General features: G+C 44.6%; 1 protein-coding gene across 1 annotated transcript; it reads right to left on the bottom strand.

Moving 5' to 3' along the window:
• Positions 1–968: 968 nt before the first annotated feature.
• plpp6 (phospholipid phosphatase 6) lies at positions 969–15,287 on the bottom strand. Its single transcript, XM_041790650.1, has 2 exons — positions 14,622–15,287; positions 969–1,929 (listed from the first exon to the last, which is right to left on the bottom strand). Exons 1-2 carry the CDS (start codon positions 15,109–15,111, stop codon positions 1,562–1,564), a joined length of 858 nt encoding a protein of 285 aa, XP_041646584.1. The 5' UTR covers positions 15,112–15,287; the 3' UTR covers positions 969–1,561.
• Positions 15,288–15,330: the final 43 nt, after the last annotated feature.

The following is a 15,330-nucleotide window of genomic DNA, read 5'->3' as shown; positions in this document are numbered from 1 at the left end:
ATATTGAACCAGTTTTACGAAACAGAAGTAGAGTGTGATTAAAAACTGGGTCAAAGCTAACCTCATATGTGCACATATAACAATAAAAAAGGTTTAATTCTGTTCTGATTAGAGATGAAAAACTAAAGATAAAAACAGAAACCACAGCTCAGCCCCAGTACACCTGCTGACCCTGAGACTGTATGTTTGGCACCTTCAGGATTAAGGGTAGGGTGTCCCAGGTTTTCTTGGAATAGATGGGTAAGGGTGAAGTCCTTCAAACACAGCAGGCTTATGAGAAAAAAAATCACCAGCTGCTAAAGCAAGTGCAAATCTAAGGGTGCTTTCACACTAGGGGCCCAGTCCTGGATCCGAGTGCACTTGAGCCCAAAGTCCAGTTTGGACTCCCCAAGTGGGGAGTCCAAGTCCACCTCCCCAAGACCCACTTGCGGAGGTGGTCTCGGGCACATTTCAAGTGGACTCTGGCACGGTTAAGATGAAATGTAAATGCAACCGCGCTTGGATACGGGACAGAGCGTCAAATCAGCTTTATGACATCCAGGGACACATATTCAAGCTAGAAAAGGCTGAAAAAGTGATATTTTTTATAATATGTCCCCTTTAAAAAGAGTGGCAGCCTCTGGTCTGACTGAATAAATGATGCTTAGCACAGACGAAGTCCATTATATTACTTGTTCATTACTATTATTACCATAAGAATCAAACAGGTCACAGGCTGCTCCACGGGTGCAGGCAGAGCTGTTGTACATGATGGAGGATGTGACCTGCAGGTGGAAATGTCCTTTTTTCTTCCATCATTACAATTCATTAAATTAAATGCAGCATTTGAGTCTAAAGATAAGACTAAAATGGACTAAAGCTGTGTTCCTAACCCATGTGGTAGCGGTTAGAGCAGACAAAAACGTGCAGGGCTCTGCAGTGCAGCCTTTAAATGACTAATAAAGTGGCCATAGTAAAGTACAACATGATGATATTAAAAAATACTTTAAAAGTAAACGGCTCAGCTCATATTTAGATGTACAGAGACTGTGCTCCTCTGTCACTGCGTAAAAAATGACATGAATGACACTGAACCAATCCATTCAAAATGAAAAAACCTCAGACTGCTCTTTGTACAAAATAAAGGTTGGAAAATGAATGCCAAATCCATCTTATATTATAGATAAATTATTATATTAAAGAGATGAAATTAAAATAATGGATGTAAAAGAGTAAGACAACATTTTGACAACCCTGTCCGCCAAAATGATGAACAGCATAAAGGTTTAGCATGCCCTCTGGTTCAGATGGCTTTATAACAGGATGTACGTGGCTAAATCTTCACCCCATGAGGTGGTTTAAATCTATCATGTGATATTTCTGATTTAAATCCTAAATGTGAAGAATTAAATTGTCACAACACAGCAGAAGTAAAGTGTGAATAATCCTCCCTCCTCTGGTCGTCTCTATCCTTTTATATTTAACACCTTATATTCTCTATTTAAATGTATGGATTTCTATTCTGGCTCAGTCTAAACACAGACGACTCAGGGCCCCACGTTTCCTCCTTTGGTCCCTAACTTCACACTTCCATTCCCAGCATGCCTTGCAGCGTCTGAGGAGACAGCCACATCATCTCCACCAGGTTGTACTGGCAGTATCCCATCCAGAAGCCAAACATCACGTCCGTCACGTTGTGCCGTCCCAGCAGCACGCGGCTCAGTCCCACCAGGCCGGCCCACAGCAGGACCAGGACCCGGAGGGGTGCGGCCAGCACCAGGTGAGCCAGCAGGAACCGCCCACACATGGCGGCACGGGTGGCGTGGCCCGACGGGAAGGAGTATCGGTCCACAGAGAAGGTGGCAAACATGTCCATGCGGTTATGAGCCGGGCGGCGGCGGCGCACTACAGCTTTGACCACACCTACCAGGACCAGGTCCAGGAGGAGACCTGAGGGGAGGAGGGGGAGAAGTTAGGAACAGGACAGAGAGGGGGCAACGCTGCAGCACTAGAATTAAAACAAAGACGTCTGGAGTGTTTGTTGAGTTTATCATCAGAAGCATGGATCAGATCCATCAGGACTGATCAATTAACAATTATGCAAATACTTTTTATAATTTCATGATTCCTACGATAAAATATGAACCATCAGAATCCACAAATATTAAAATCACTCATTTGCTTCATCATGAAATGACACATTCTAAACAGAAGGTGACCTGGTCGTATTTGACCCAACGTTAGACACAGAGAAGAAGAAGAAGAAGCAACAACACACACACATAGATATCTACACACAGACGCTGCTTATCTGAAAAAGGACACAAACGCCATATTGAAGAGGTGCCGCCACGGCTCACAATCAATGATAGCGGCAGGTCTATTAACGATTAATATGCTCCTAACTCACTGAAAATAAATCAGTTTTCAGCATGCATGCATTTATGAATTGATCCGATGAAAAGTGAGGTTTAAATGCTGGAATTCTTTCCTTCTTTACCCGATATAAGGTTGTAAAGTTGCAGTTTTTCTCTCTGTCTATACACACTACTGTGAAGACCTTTCAGGCGTGTTTAGGCAAAAAAAAATTTGAGGCTGAGGAAAATAATCTGTTGAAAAAATAAAGTCCACACCTCTAGGGTGGAGTAAGGGGGATTCGGTGAGTAAGCATGGCTTAGGGCAGTGGTTCTCAACGTGGGGGTTGCACGTTAAGAACCTCCATACGGAGAAAAAAAACAATATAATTTCGTATTGTTTTGAAAATTTTTTCCGAACACACGGGATCGTTTCAGGAAATGTCAGCATTGGCAGAACAACTGAAAACAACTGAAAACCCTGTAGTATATATGCAAAGCCTGTATGCGGCGCCGTAACGCTGCCACGGAAATGCACCAAAAGAGAAGAAGATCACAGAAAACTGCCACAAACTTTCTCCTGGTTGCCCCAACATTTGGTGTCTGCTGTTCTCAGTGGTGGTAAAGGAGCATCAGATTTGGTGGTAAAAGCCATAATAAGCTCAGTAGCTCCTGCAGCATGAACACAGCCCTGTAATCTGCCATTGTTGTTTTGGTTCAACAGCACATGTGGCGTAAGTGGGCTATGCTATGTATGACGCTGGCCGTCCACATGGAGACGAAACGGTAAGTGTTTATGGGTGTGCTCACTCTGGGACCTGGTTTCAAAAATGAGTGTTTACAGCCTCCAAAAACGCCGTTTCCCTGTGGACGAAACGCCGATATGACATAAAACTTTTGCTTATACTCCTGAATTCATCTCTGTGTGAATGGGGACTTAGAGGGGTCGCCAGATGCCTTAAAAAAAATATAAAAATAAACAAAACTATGAATCTTTTTACCATCCAATTTTGTTTCAATTATTTGCCACTTTAAACCAATTTCTGCCCGTCTTTTTTTACCCATTTTTGCCACATAACAGCAATTTCACCAGATTTTAGCCCATTTTCATCACTTTTTTTCACCAATTTTTGCACATTTTAACACATTTTTGCCACTCTAAATCCATTTTTGGCCATTTTAAACCCTTTCCATCACTTTTTTCTGCCTGTTTTTTGCCACCTTCCCCCATTGTTGCCTCTGTTGACCCATGGTTACCACTTTTAACCAGTTTTTAAGCCCATTTTATGCCAGTTTAACCAATTTCTGCCCATTTTTTTTGCCTTAGTTAACCAATTTCAGCCAGTTTAAACCACTTTATCCCACTTCAAAATCCGATTTCAACACATTTCCCAAACATTTTTGCCACTTTTAACCTATTTCTGTGACTTTTCAATCCCCTTCAACCACTTTTTGTGCCTGTTTGTGCCACTTTAACCCTTTTTTCCTTTCTTTGCCACTCTTATCTAATTTTTGCCAATCTCCATTCACCTCCTTATCCACCACATTTTTGACATGTTTAACCTTTTTTAATTCTGTTTTTAAGAAAAGGGATTTATGTTTTTAAGAAGGCTATACACCACTGATCATCAACTGGTGGCCCGGGGATCATATCAGGCCCCCCAAAGCTCCCTGTCTGGCCCACAAAAGATCATTAAATTCAGAAAAGGAGGAAAAGAAGATTTTAAGAGTATCCTCTTGCTTTAAATGTCTGCAGCTGTTAAACCCATCCCACAAAGTAACACTGAAACAGTTTTAGAATGACTAACCATTTGATCTGTTTTTACAGAAATTCACTGTCAAAATTAGTCCTTATTTAAAAAATGGTTAAGGTTGGCAGAAGTGTTGCAAAAATTGGCATAAAAAGTTGTGAAAAGAGGTTAAAATGTGTCAAAAAATGGTAAAGGAGGAAAAAGGGGCAAAAGGTATCAAAAAATGGTTACAAATGACAAAAAATAGTGCAAGAAAGTAAAGAAAAGGGGTTAAAAAGTGGCAAAAATTGATAGAGTGGTATAAAGGGGATAAAACATGCAGAACAAGTGGTTTAAAGGGGGTTCAAATCTTTCAAAAATTGGGTTAATTAGGCAAAAAGGGGCAAAAAGTTTCAACAATGGGTTAAAAGTAGGAAAAATGCTTTTAAGTTGCAAAAAATTGTTGAAGAAAATGTACTAAAAGGGGTTAAAAAGTGGCAAAAATGGATAAAAGAGTGGCACAAAGGGGATAAAACATGCAGGAAACATGGTTTAAAAGGGGTTAAAATCATGCAAAAATTGGGTTAAAGAGGTCAAAAGTATCAAAAAGGGGTTAAAAGTGTCAAAATGGGTTAATATTGCTGCTAAAAGACAATTATGGAGGGCCCATTCTCTTGGATTTTCAGGGGTCCAGCCAATCCTGTTGTCAGGCCTGTCTCCTTGTGGCCTGCTGCATTCTAGATAATAGGGATAGATCTCACTGGTAATGACTCAAAATGTCCTGTAGTTTCAAGGAAAATACAAATACTACAGCTTAACTTTAGAATGGACCTTGATTTTGCTGACCTCCATGGGCCTCCAGTTTGGCTGGGACCCAGAAAGCTCTCCCTTTATCCCCCCTTATGGGTGGCCTTGTTTGTACATGACTATTCTTCTATTCTATTCTAACCATCTTCAAGTACAGTGGGGGTCCCCGTTCTCTAGCACCTTTATTTTGGGGGTTGCGGGCTGAAAAGCTTGAGAACCCCTGGCCATCCGGGCAGCAGTAGGGTTGCTCCTGTTTGTGCTGTGGATGTCCCAATGGGCCTGAAAGCTGCTGCTGGTCTCCAGGTATATAACCAGGGGTGAAAACACCGTTGAGCTTGACTCTGTCTCCCCTCTGCAGCCCCAGGCTGTTGCACATCAGGCCCCACAGTGAATCCGTAGTGCCCTGCATGCCTAAAACGTACCCACGTAACTGCATATATACTATAAAGTATTGTGATAATATCAAGCAAGGATGGTGTGGTGCTCTTTACCCACATTTAGAGGTGTTTTATTTTATTGTATGTGAGTGGCATGGACTCTGCATCAGGCAGATAACAATACACTCAACTCAGGATACAGTAGATGTCATGACAGGATCTTAGTCAAAGTTTAAATGTTTTTTCCAAATTTCCAAACCCAAAAAGTCAATAATAATGATTTCCTAACCTCAATTGTCTGTAAATTAACTCTACTTTCTTTTGCGTTGGCACCCTCTAGTGGTCACATGGTCACTCACAGTGTCTCTCAGCCCTTCTATGAGGAGCTGGGAGAACTCAGGAGTAAATTCCCCAAATCTCAGTTCTGTGAAAAGCTGGGTTTGATAACAGAGAGGAGGAAGACCTGTCTGTAGAATAAAACTTCTATAGTTCTGACTTCTGTACTGTGTATGAGAGCAACTGTAATAACTAGACTTCCCTTCATGCATTAACAGAGTATTTCTGAGTCTGACTGGGGCTGAACCATTTGGGAAAATAATCTATTGCAATATTTTTCCCCAACTTTGCGATTTGATGCGATTATTTCTTAAGTTTAGTAGTTGTTGTGTTCAGGGAGGTAATAATTTTCATTTTATTCTCATATTTAATCCAAAAAAAACACACACACACACACACACACACAAATTAAGAGATTCTGATTTTTTTTGTAGACTATTCTAAAAAATGGCACTTGAATGATTGCATGATTTGTAATGAATAACATCTCTGCTGCAAAACAAAGTTTTAAACTGGTGTTTTGACACAAATCTCACGTTAAAGAAAAATTGCATCTTATGTGATTTGAAAATTGCAGCAGGCCAGATTGCAATTTAATCCAATTTTCAGTTAACTGCCCGGCCCTAATTCTGACTGATGCCATGGCACACTGCTGCACGTTAAACTAAAAGAACATGACATAACAACTTCTGAGCTGTCAATAATATTGACAACAACTTTTTAACTTCTCCATTTCATGTAAAAAATGACTGTTCATGTTTTATGAGTGAATCATAATCCTGGAGTTATCATGTGTGAAGCGTTTAGGACTAGTTTAGTTTAGGAGTTTAGGTCTAACCTGAGGGCCAAACAGGGTCAACTTTGAACCATAAACTGTCAACTGTGTTCTCATAGGTAATAAATTAAGGGGAAAAAACTTCCTATGATGATAAGTGATTTTGAGATTTTAAAAAATGTCAAAATGATATGTTAAAAGGCTCGATATCTGAGATAAAAAGTCGACTCTATTAGTCATAAAGGTCGAAATACAAAATGAAAAGTCAAAGTACGGTTTTTAAAAAGGCAAATATATGAGATAGAGAGTTAACATCATGAGTTCTAGGGTCAAAATAAGTGATAAAATACAAAATCAAGAGTTTAAAAAGTAAAAAAACAACTTCAAATTTAAAACTGTGCCTCTAAAATGTCCAAATATGGGATCAATTTCTAGATCATGAGTTTAAAAAGTCAAAATATGGGATTAAAGTCAAAGCTAGGAGTTTAAAAGGTCAAAACATGATTTAAAATTAAAAATTTTAAAGTTAAAGGTCACAAAAAGAGAGAAAATGTCAAAGTTATGAATTTAAAAGTTCAAAATATGAAATAAAAAGTCATAATACTAAATTTAAGTCATAATCTTGAGAGGCAAAATGAAAACACGAAATAAAAAGATAAATGAATTTCTTTTCCTCATTCCTGACTTTGTATTTATATTTCTACTCTTTACTTTTCAAATTTGTATGATTTAACAGGATATTTTCAATCTTCAAGGTTAACTTTACATTTTGTACTGGAGGAAATCTGCAGACCTCAGACCTACAGGCCAGTTTTAATTAAAACATGATATGATCTGCGGGCCGGGTAAAACTGCACCACGGGCAGGATTTGGCCCCCGGGCCTAGAGTTTGACACCCCTGACCATAAAGTCTGACTTCTTTCTGTCCTGCACATGAAGAGAAACAGATTCTGCAGGTTGAACCGTTTGAATGCAGAGAAGCAGAAAGTGTTTTTGACTCTTTGATGTTTTGGGAGTTTAACTGCTGAATATTAATGATCACTGACAGATGTTTGGAGGGGAAAACAAGCCTCTGTACAGATGATTTAATATTCATTATAGCCCTGCAGCGATCCTCTACACCAACGCTTCATTTTTTTTTAAACAGCAGCAAAAAAAGTCAAACCAGGACAGGAGAAACACTTAAGAGGACCAGGGGTAATGTCCCAAACAGTGAGAGTTATACAGTGCCATGAAAAAGTATTTGCCCCCTTTCTGATTCCTGATTCTTTTGCATATTTATCGAACTGAAATGTTTCAGATCATCAAACCAATTTTAATATCTCACTAAGACAACTCAAGTAAATAGAAAATGCAGTTTATAAATGATGATGTTAATATTAAGGGAAATAAAAATCCAAACCTATCTGTCCCTGTGTGAAAAAGTGATTTCCCCCTGAACCTAATAACTGGTTGTTCCACCCTTGGCAGAAATCACTGAAATCAAGCGTTTGTGATAACTGGTGATGAGTGTTTCTCATCAGTGTGGAGGAATGTTGTCCCATTCTTCTTCACAGAATTTTTTAAACTCAGCCATATTGGAGGGTTTTCCAGCATGAACTGCCTGTTTAAGGTCACACCACAGCATCTCAGTTGGATTTAAGTCCGGACTTTGACTTGGCCACTCCAAAACCTTCAGTTTCTTTTTCTTTTTTGAGCCATTCAGAGGTGGACTTGCTGGTATATTTCAGGTCGTTGTCCTGCTGTATAACCCAAGAGCTCTTGATCTTGAGGTCATGAACTGATGGCCGGACGTTGGCCTTCAGGATTTTCTGGTAGACAGCAGAATTCATGGTTCCATCAGTCACAGCAAGTGGTCCAGGTCCTGAAGCAGCAAAGCAGCCCCAGACCATCACACTGACACCACCATGTTTGACTGTTGGCATGATGTTCTTTTTATCAAATGCTGTTATTTTTACTCCAGATGTAACGGGACGCACACCTTCCAGAAAGTTCCACTTTTGTCTCGTCAGTCCACAGAATATTTCTCCAAAAGTCTTGGGGATCATCAGGATGTTTCTTGGCAAATGTGAGACGAGCCTTTGTGTTCTTGTTTCTCTCTCCCATAATGATACTGTTGCCCAGTGTCTTTTTAATGGTTGAGTCATGAACTCTGACCTTAACTGAAGCCAGTGAGGCCTGCAGGTCTTTGGATGTGGTGCTGGGTTCTTCTGACCTCCTGGATGGGTCGTCGTTGCACTCTTGGAGTCATTTTGGTTGGCCGACCACTCCTGGGAAGGTTCACCACTGTTCCCAGTAGGGCTGTCACGATATCAGATTTTCACTTCACGATTATCGTGGGCAAAAAATGTCACAATAACGATATTATCACGATATCAGTAAAAATTCAAACAATAATGGGAATTTAATCAAATTTATCTTTAACTTTATTTATGTTGTGTTCTCTCTTTTGGCAGATAAATTACACTAAAAATACCTGTCAAAGGAGGTACTGCAGCTGCTGTGTCATTGTGGAGGGACACATTTCTTAAAAAATGCAGAAATATTAATAGAAAGGTTTTTATTTATTCTGTAGCATGTGCTTTAAAGCCTTTCAAAGTTAAAAAAACATCTAATTTGTTTTTGTTTTGTTTTGTTCTTTCAGTTTGGCAACAAGAATGAAATTTCCATGTTGTGATCAGCAGGATCAATCTGTTTATCACAATCCAAGTTAGTTCTTTTTACATTCATCAGTAACCAGAGATAACGTACTTTTACCAACATTAAAGATTCTGGGCTTTGGAGAAAACATTAGGGGCATAGACCCCACAGGCCCCCCCATGGCTCCACCTCTGACTGATAAACTTATCCACCACACAGGATTTACACATCATAATGCCAAAACAGTGTCAGAAATGTAGGGTCATAAACACTTTAGGAAATAGTTCATTACAGGCATATTTCAAGAGCACCTGCAGCAGTTTTTTAATGAGACTTTTCCTGTTAGCTCTACTCAAAGATAGAGGGCGGTGTTTGGATCAGGTCTGAATTTAATTTTTGCTTGCACTAAAACTGTTTAAGTTAGTAAACAGAGCACAGTGTAATTTCTTTAAATGTGCACAGAAGCTTTAACGCTCCTCAGCGCTGCAGTCAGACAGTATCAGCGTCTCCACTGCTCTGAAGCGCCTCATAACGCACAGGAAGAGACTGGCACAGAGATACTGAGCCAACTTTCTGTTATTTGAGGGAAATCCCTTCTTTCCATAAAAAATTGGCCTCTTTTCATAAAGCGTTTAATTTACGGACAAGGACAGGAACAGAGAGGAGCAAACAGAGTAAAAATGAACTCTCAGAGAGAGCTGATGGAGCACTGCGCTCTCTGGCAACAATGATCAGGAAAATAATTCTACCTACGGCTAAAAAAACAAAGGATATAGTCTGTAAATATCACCCTGTCTTATCAATATTGTCCAATTAAATTAATCCAGGCTGCCAGCTGCCGATGTTTTTGGAGCGTTACAGCTGACGAGGATGTGAGACTTTTCTTTCGTGCTTCATTCAGTGAGAAAACTTGGTTTAGAACAGAGAAAAAACCTTACTTGTCAAGGGCAGTGCTTAAATAAACGCAGTATTATAATTTCTTAACCTGAACGCAGCTTCTGTCATTCTGTGTTTTATGTGAATGGTCAGATTTTAGGAGGAACTGGACGTGCAAGTTGTGGGTGGAGGTGGGAGGGAGAGATGACACACACACACCAGCAGGTGTTAATGGTCAGGAAATCAGGGGGAATGGGCAGGTAGGGTGTTAGCTGTCCGAACCTGTCCGTTCAGAGCTGTGTGCTGGGCTCCCAGTGTGCGTGTGCTGGGGGCACGCATGGAGAGAGAGAGAGAGAGAGAGAGAGAGAGAGAGAGAGAGAGAGAGAGAGAGAGAGAGAGAGAGAGAGAGAGAGAGAGAGAGAGAGAGAGAGAGAGAGAGAGAGAGAGAGAGCGAGAGAGAGAGAGAGAGAGAGAGCGGTGGAGTGAGGCTGGACGGTTTCCATGAACGGGGGCGCAGAGGTCAGAGGAGAGCAGGAGTTGATGATCTGTTACATTGGCCACGGTTACACGATGTTTTTTAATTCGGAATTAATTATTCAGAATTAAATAATTTGGGATTAAAGTATTCTCCTTCGTGTTTACATGGAAATAGTAATTCCGAATTGAGGTTTACATGGAAAACATGTTTAATCGCCTTTATTCAATTCCGCTTAAGGTCTGAGGGTTGGGAAGGGTTCTGATTGGACAGGGGGTGGACGTGATTTATTTACGTCTACCGGAAGAAAACAAACTCTGTCTGCTTTCGTCCATCCACTGTTTTCATTATATCCATATCTTCTAAGGCTCTTATTAAATAAATTGTCTCGGCTCGAGTCCAACGCTTGCTTTGGGCAGTCATCCTGGAATATGTGCCCGTTAGCACGGAATATGTGCGTCATCACGACAGGACACGGGAACGAGGGGCAGTAATGCACCAAAGTGATGGATGCCAACCGCCGTAAAACATAAGAAGAAGAAGACAAGGGAACGAGCATGCGCAGAATGACCAGAACTAATTTAAGGTTGAATGAACGTATACATGATAGAGGAATTATTCAATTTAAAATCAGAATAAACCAGCCACTTACTTCAGATTTAGATTCAATTCGGAATGGTCATTTTCATTCGAATTAGTTGTTTACAAGGCCTTTTGAAAGTGGATTTAACTTTAATTCTGAATTAAAGGGGAATTAAAGCACTCATGTAAACGTAGCCATTGATGGACTTATTAAACACGTTCAGGGCTCATGACAGCGCTGGAGTAGCACTGGATCATTTACACGATTTTATCATATGCACATTTTTAGCAGGATATTGAAATTTTAGTTTTTAATACCAGGGTTATCATCAATACCAGTATACCGCGACAGCCCTAGTTCACAGTTTTCTACATTTGTGGACAATGGCTCTGACCATGGTTCACTGGAGTCCCAAAGCCTTGGAAATGTCTTTATAACCTTTGCCAGACTTACAGATTTCAGTCAGTTTCTCAGCAGAGGGCAATTACTTTTTCACGTAGGGCCAGATAGGTTTGGATTTTTGTCCCTTAATAAATAAAATCATCATTTAGAAAATGCTTTTTTTCTTGAGTTGTCTTTGAGATACTAAAATTGGTTTGATGACAGATAAATATGCAAAAAATAAAAACTCAGCAATCAGAAAGGGGGCAAATATTTTTTACAGCACTGTACATGGGACAACAGACACAGATTAAATTTAATATGAAATATTTTCAACATAAAGCCTTGTGCTAGTGTCCATAATTAATATGCACTGTTCCTTCCAAATATACAACCTTATTATATTATTATTATTATTATTGCTATTATTATCAATATTATTATTATTTCTATTATTATCACTATTATTATTATTATCAAAACCCTACCCACTCTCAGATTCTCCGTAGAGATCTACAGGTGGAGGACGGGAACACTGAGGAAGGCACCTGTGAGATCTGACTGAACTGCGCATGTCAGAGGAGAGCAAAGATGCTCAGGTACCCAGACAGACAGGTGTCAGCCCCTCTCACACAGACAGACAGGTGTCAGCCCCTCTCACACAGGCAGACAGGTGTCAGCCCCTCTCACACAGGCAGACAGGTGTCAGCCCCCCCTCCTCACACAGACAGACAGGTGTCAGCCCCTCTCACACAGACAGACAGGTGTCAGCCCCTCTCACACAGGCAGACAGGTGTCAGCCCCTCTAACACAGACAGACAGGTGTCAGCCCCTCTAACACAGGCAGACAGGTGTCAGCCCCTCTAACACAGGCAGACAGGTGTCAGCCCCTCTAACACAGGCAGACAGGTGTCAGCCCCTCTAACACAGGCAGACAGGTGTCAGCCCCTCTAAAACAGGCAGACAGGTGTCAGCCCCTCTAACACAGACAGACAGGTGTCAGCCCCTCTAACACAGGCAGACAGGTGTCAGCCCCTCTAACACAGGCAGACAGGTGTCAGCCCCTCTAACACAGGCAGACAGGTGTCAGCCCCTCTAACACAGACAGACAGGTGTCAGCCCCTCTAACACAGACAGACAGGTGTCAGCCCCCCCTCCTCACACAGACAGACAGGTGTCAGCCCCTCTCACACAGACAGACAGGTGTCAGCCCCCCCTCCTCACACAGACAGACAGGTGTCAGCCCCTCTCACACAGACGGACAGGTGTCAGCCCCTCTAACACAGACGGACAGGTGTCAGCCCCTCTAACACAGGCAGACAGGTGTCAGCCCCCCCTCCTCACACAGACAGACAGGTGTCAGCCCCCCCTCCTCACACAGACAGACAGGTGTCAGCCCCTCTAACACAGACGGACAGGTGTCAGCCCCCCCTCCTCACACAGACAGACAGGTGTCAGCCCCTCTAACACAGACAGACAGGTGTCAGCCCCCCCTCCTCACACAGACGGACAGGTGTCAGCCCCTCACACAGCCAGACAGGTGTCAGCCCCTCTAACACAGACAGACAGGTGTCAGCCCCCCCTCCTCACACAGACAGACAGGTGTCAGCCCCCCCACCTCACACAGACAGACAGGTGTCAGCCCCTCTCACACAGGCAGACAGGTGTCAGCCCCTCTAACACAGACAGACAGGTGTCAGCCCCTCTAACACAGACAGACAGGTGTCAGCCCCCCCTCCTCACACAGACGGACAGGTGTCAGCCCCTCTAACACAGGCAGACAGGTGTCAGCCCCTCTAACACAGACAGACAGGTGTCAGCCCCTCTCACACAGACAGACAGGTGTCAGCCCCCCGTCCTCACACAGACAGTCGGGTGTCAGACCCTCTCACACAGACAGACAGGTGTCAGCCCCTCTAACACAGACAGACAGGTGTCAGCCCCCCCTCCTCACACAGACAGACAGGTGTCAGCCCCCCCTCCTCACACAGACAGACAGGTGTCAGCCCCCCCTCCTCACACAGACAGACAGGTGTCAGCCCCTCTCACACAGACAGACAGGTGTCAGCCCCTCTCACACAGACAGACAGGTGTCAGCCCCCCCTCCTCACACAGACAGACAGGTGTCAGCCCCTCTCACACAGACAGACAGGTGTCAGCCCCTCTCACACAGGCAGACAGGTGTCAGCCCCTCTAACACAGACAGACAGGTGTCAGCCCCCCCTCCTCACACAGACAGACAGGTGTCAGCCCCCCCTCCTCACACAGACAGACAGGTGTCAGCCCCCCCTCCTCACACAGACAGACAGGTGTCAGCCCCTCTCACACAGACAGACAGGTGTCAGCCCCTCTCACACAGACAGACAGGTGTCAGCCCCTCTAACACAGACAGACAGGTGTCAGCCCCTCTAACACAGACAGACAGGTGTCAGCCCCTCTCACACAGACAGACAGGTGTCAGCCCGTCTCACACAGACACACAGGTGTCAGCCCCGCATCCTCACACAGACAGACAGTTTTCAGCCCCCCCTCCTCACACAGACAGACAGGTGTCAGCCCCCCCTCCTCACACAGACAGACAGGTGTCAGCCCCCCCTCCTCACACAGACAGACAGGTGTCAGCCCCTCTCAAACAGACAGACAGGTGTCAGCCCCCCCTCCTCACACAGACAGACAGGTGTCAGCCCCTCTCACACAGACAGACAGGTGTCAGCCCCCCCTCCTCACACAGACAGACAGGTGTCAGCCCCTCTCACACAGACAGACAGGTGTCAGCCCCTCTCACACAGACAGACAGGTGTCAGCCCCTCTCACACAGGCAGACAGGTGTCAGCCCCTCTAACACAGACAGACAGGTGTCAGCCCCCCCTCCTCACACAGACAGACAGGTGTCAGCCCCCCCTCCTCACACAGACAGACAGGTGTCAGCCCCCCCTCCTCACACAGACAGACAGGTGTCAGCCCCTCTCACACAGACAGACAGGTGTCAGCCCCTCTCACACAGACAGACAGGTGTCAGCCCCTCTAACACAGACAGACAGGTGTCAGCCCCTCTCACACAGACAGACAGGTGTCAGCCCCTCTAACACAGACAGACAGGTGTCAGCCCCTCTCACACAGACAGACAGGTGTCAGCCCCTCTCACACAGACAGACAGGTGTCAGCCCCTCTCACACAGACAGACAGGTGTCAGCCCCTCTCACACAGACAGACAGGTGTCAGCCCCTCTCACACAGACAGACAGGTGTCAGCCCCTCTCACACAGACAGACACCAACAAGCAGGCGCACGTGCAGCAGGTGTATTTACCCATGAGCAGGTTGAGCATCACTTCCTGTCCCGCGGTGCTGTCGCTCTTGTACAGACAGTAGGCTGTCCCGATCAGCCACGGGATCCCGTGTCCCGACACCTCGATCAGCTTCATCAGAGGCCGCACGCTCCCCCACGACGAGTCCTCGCACGCGCACACGCCCATCCTCTTGGACATCCACAGGTCCACGGCTAGCAGGGAGGAGAGCGCCACCCTCAGGAAGGACGGGTTCAGCCGCAGCCCGTCCTCCTCCGGTAGACCCTGTCCGGAGCCCGTGGACGAGCTGGAGCCTCTGCGCCGGGTGGGGCTCTCCGAGGCCCGGAGCCGGGCTGTGGACGGGTCTGAGGCCTGTCTCTGGAGGAGGTGAGGCGGGGAGGAGCGACTCAGAGGCTGGGTCAGAGACATGAAATCATACCGGCCAGGAGAGCCTCCGAGAGCGGGGCTGCCTCCGCTGCGAGCCGCCGGGCTCCGAGCCTTGGGAGACGGCATGAAGAACGGGGGGAGGACGGGGGAGTGCTGGGAGGAGAGCGGGGGGGAGACAGAGGGGAGCAGCGGGAGGTCCGTGTGGAGGTCTAAGGAAGGCTGGAGTCTCTCTGCAGTCCCTGCGGATCCTTCAGATCATCTCTAGTCAGACTCGTTCACATCACGGAGCGCATCCGCCATCTTTGTTGATCTACTCGCAAAGACACCTGGGAAACTGTGTTTCTC

Source organism: Cheilinus undulatus, linkage group 7 (genome assembly GCF_018320785.1).
Source record: "Cheilinus undulatus linkage group 7, ASM1832078v1, whole genome shotgun sequence".
Lineage (NCBI taxonomy): Eukaryota > Metazoa > Chordata > Actinopteri > Labriformes > Labridae > Cheilinus > Cheilinus undulatus.
Note: the sequence above shows the minus strand (reverse complement) of the source record. Positions and strands in the feature narration are given on the sequence as shown.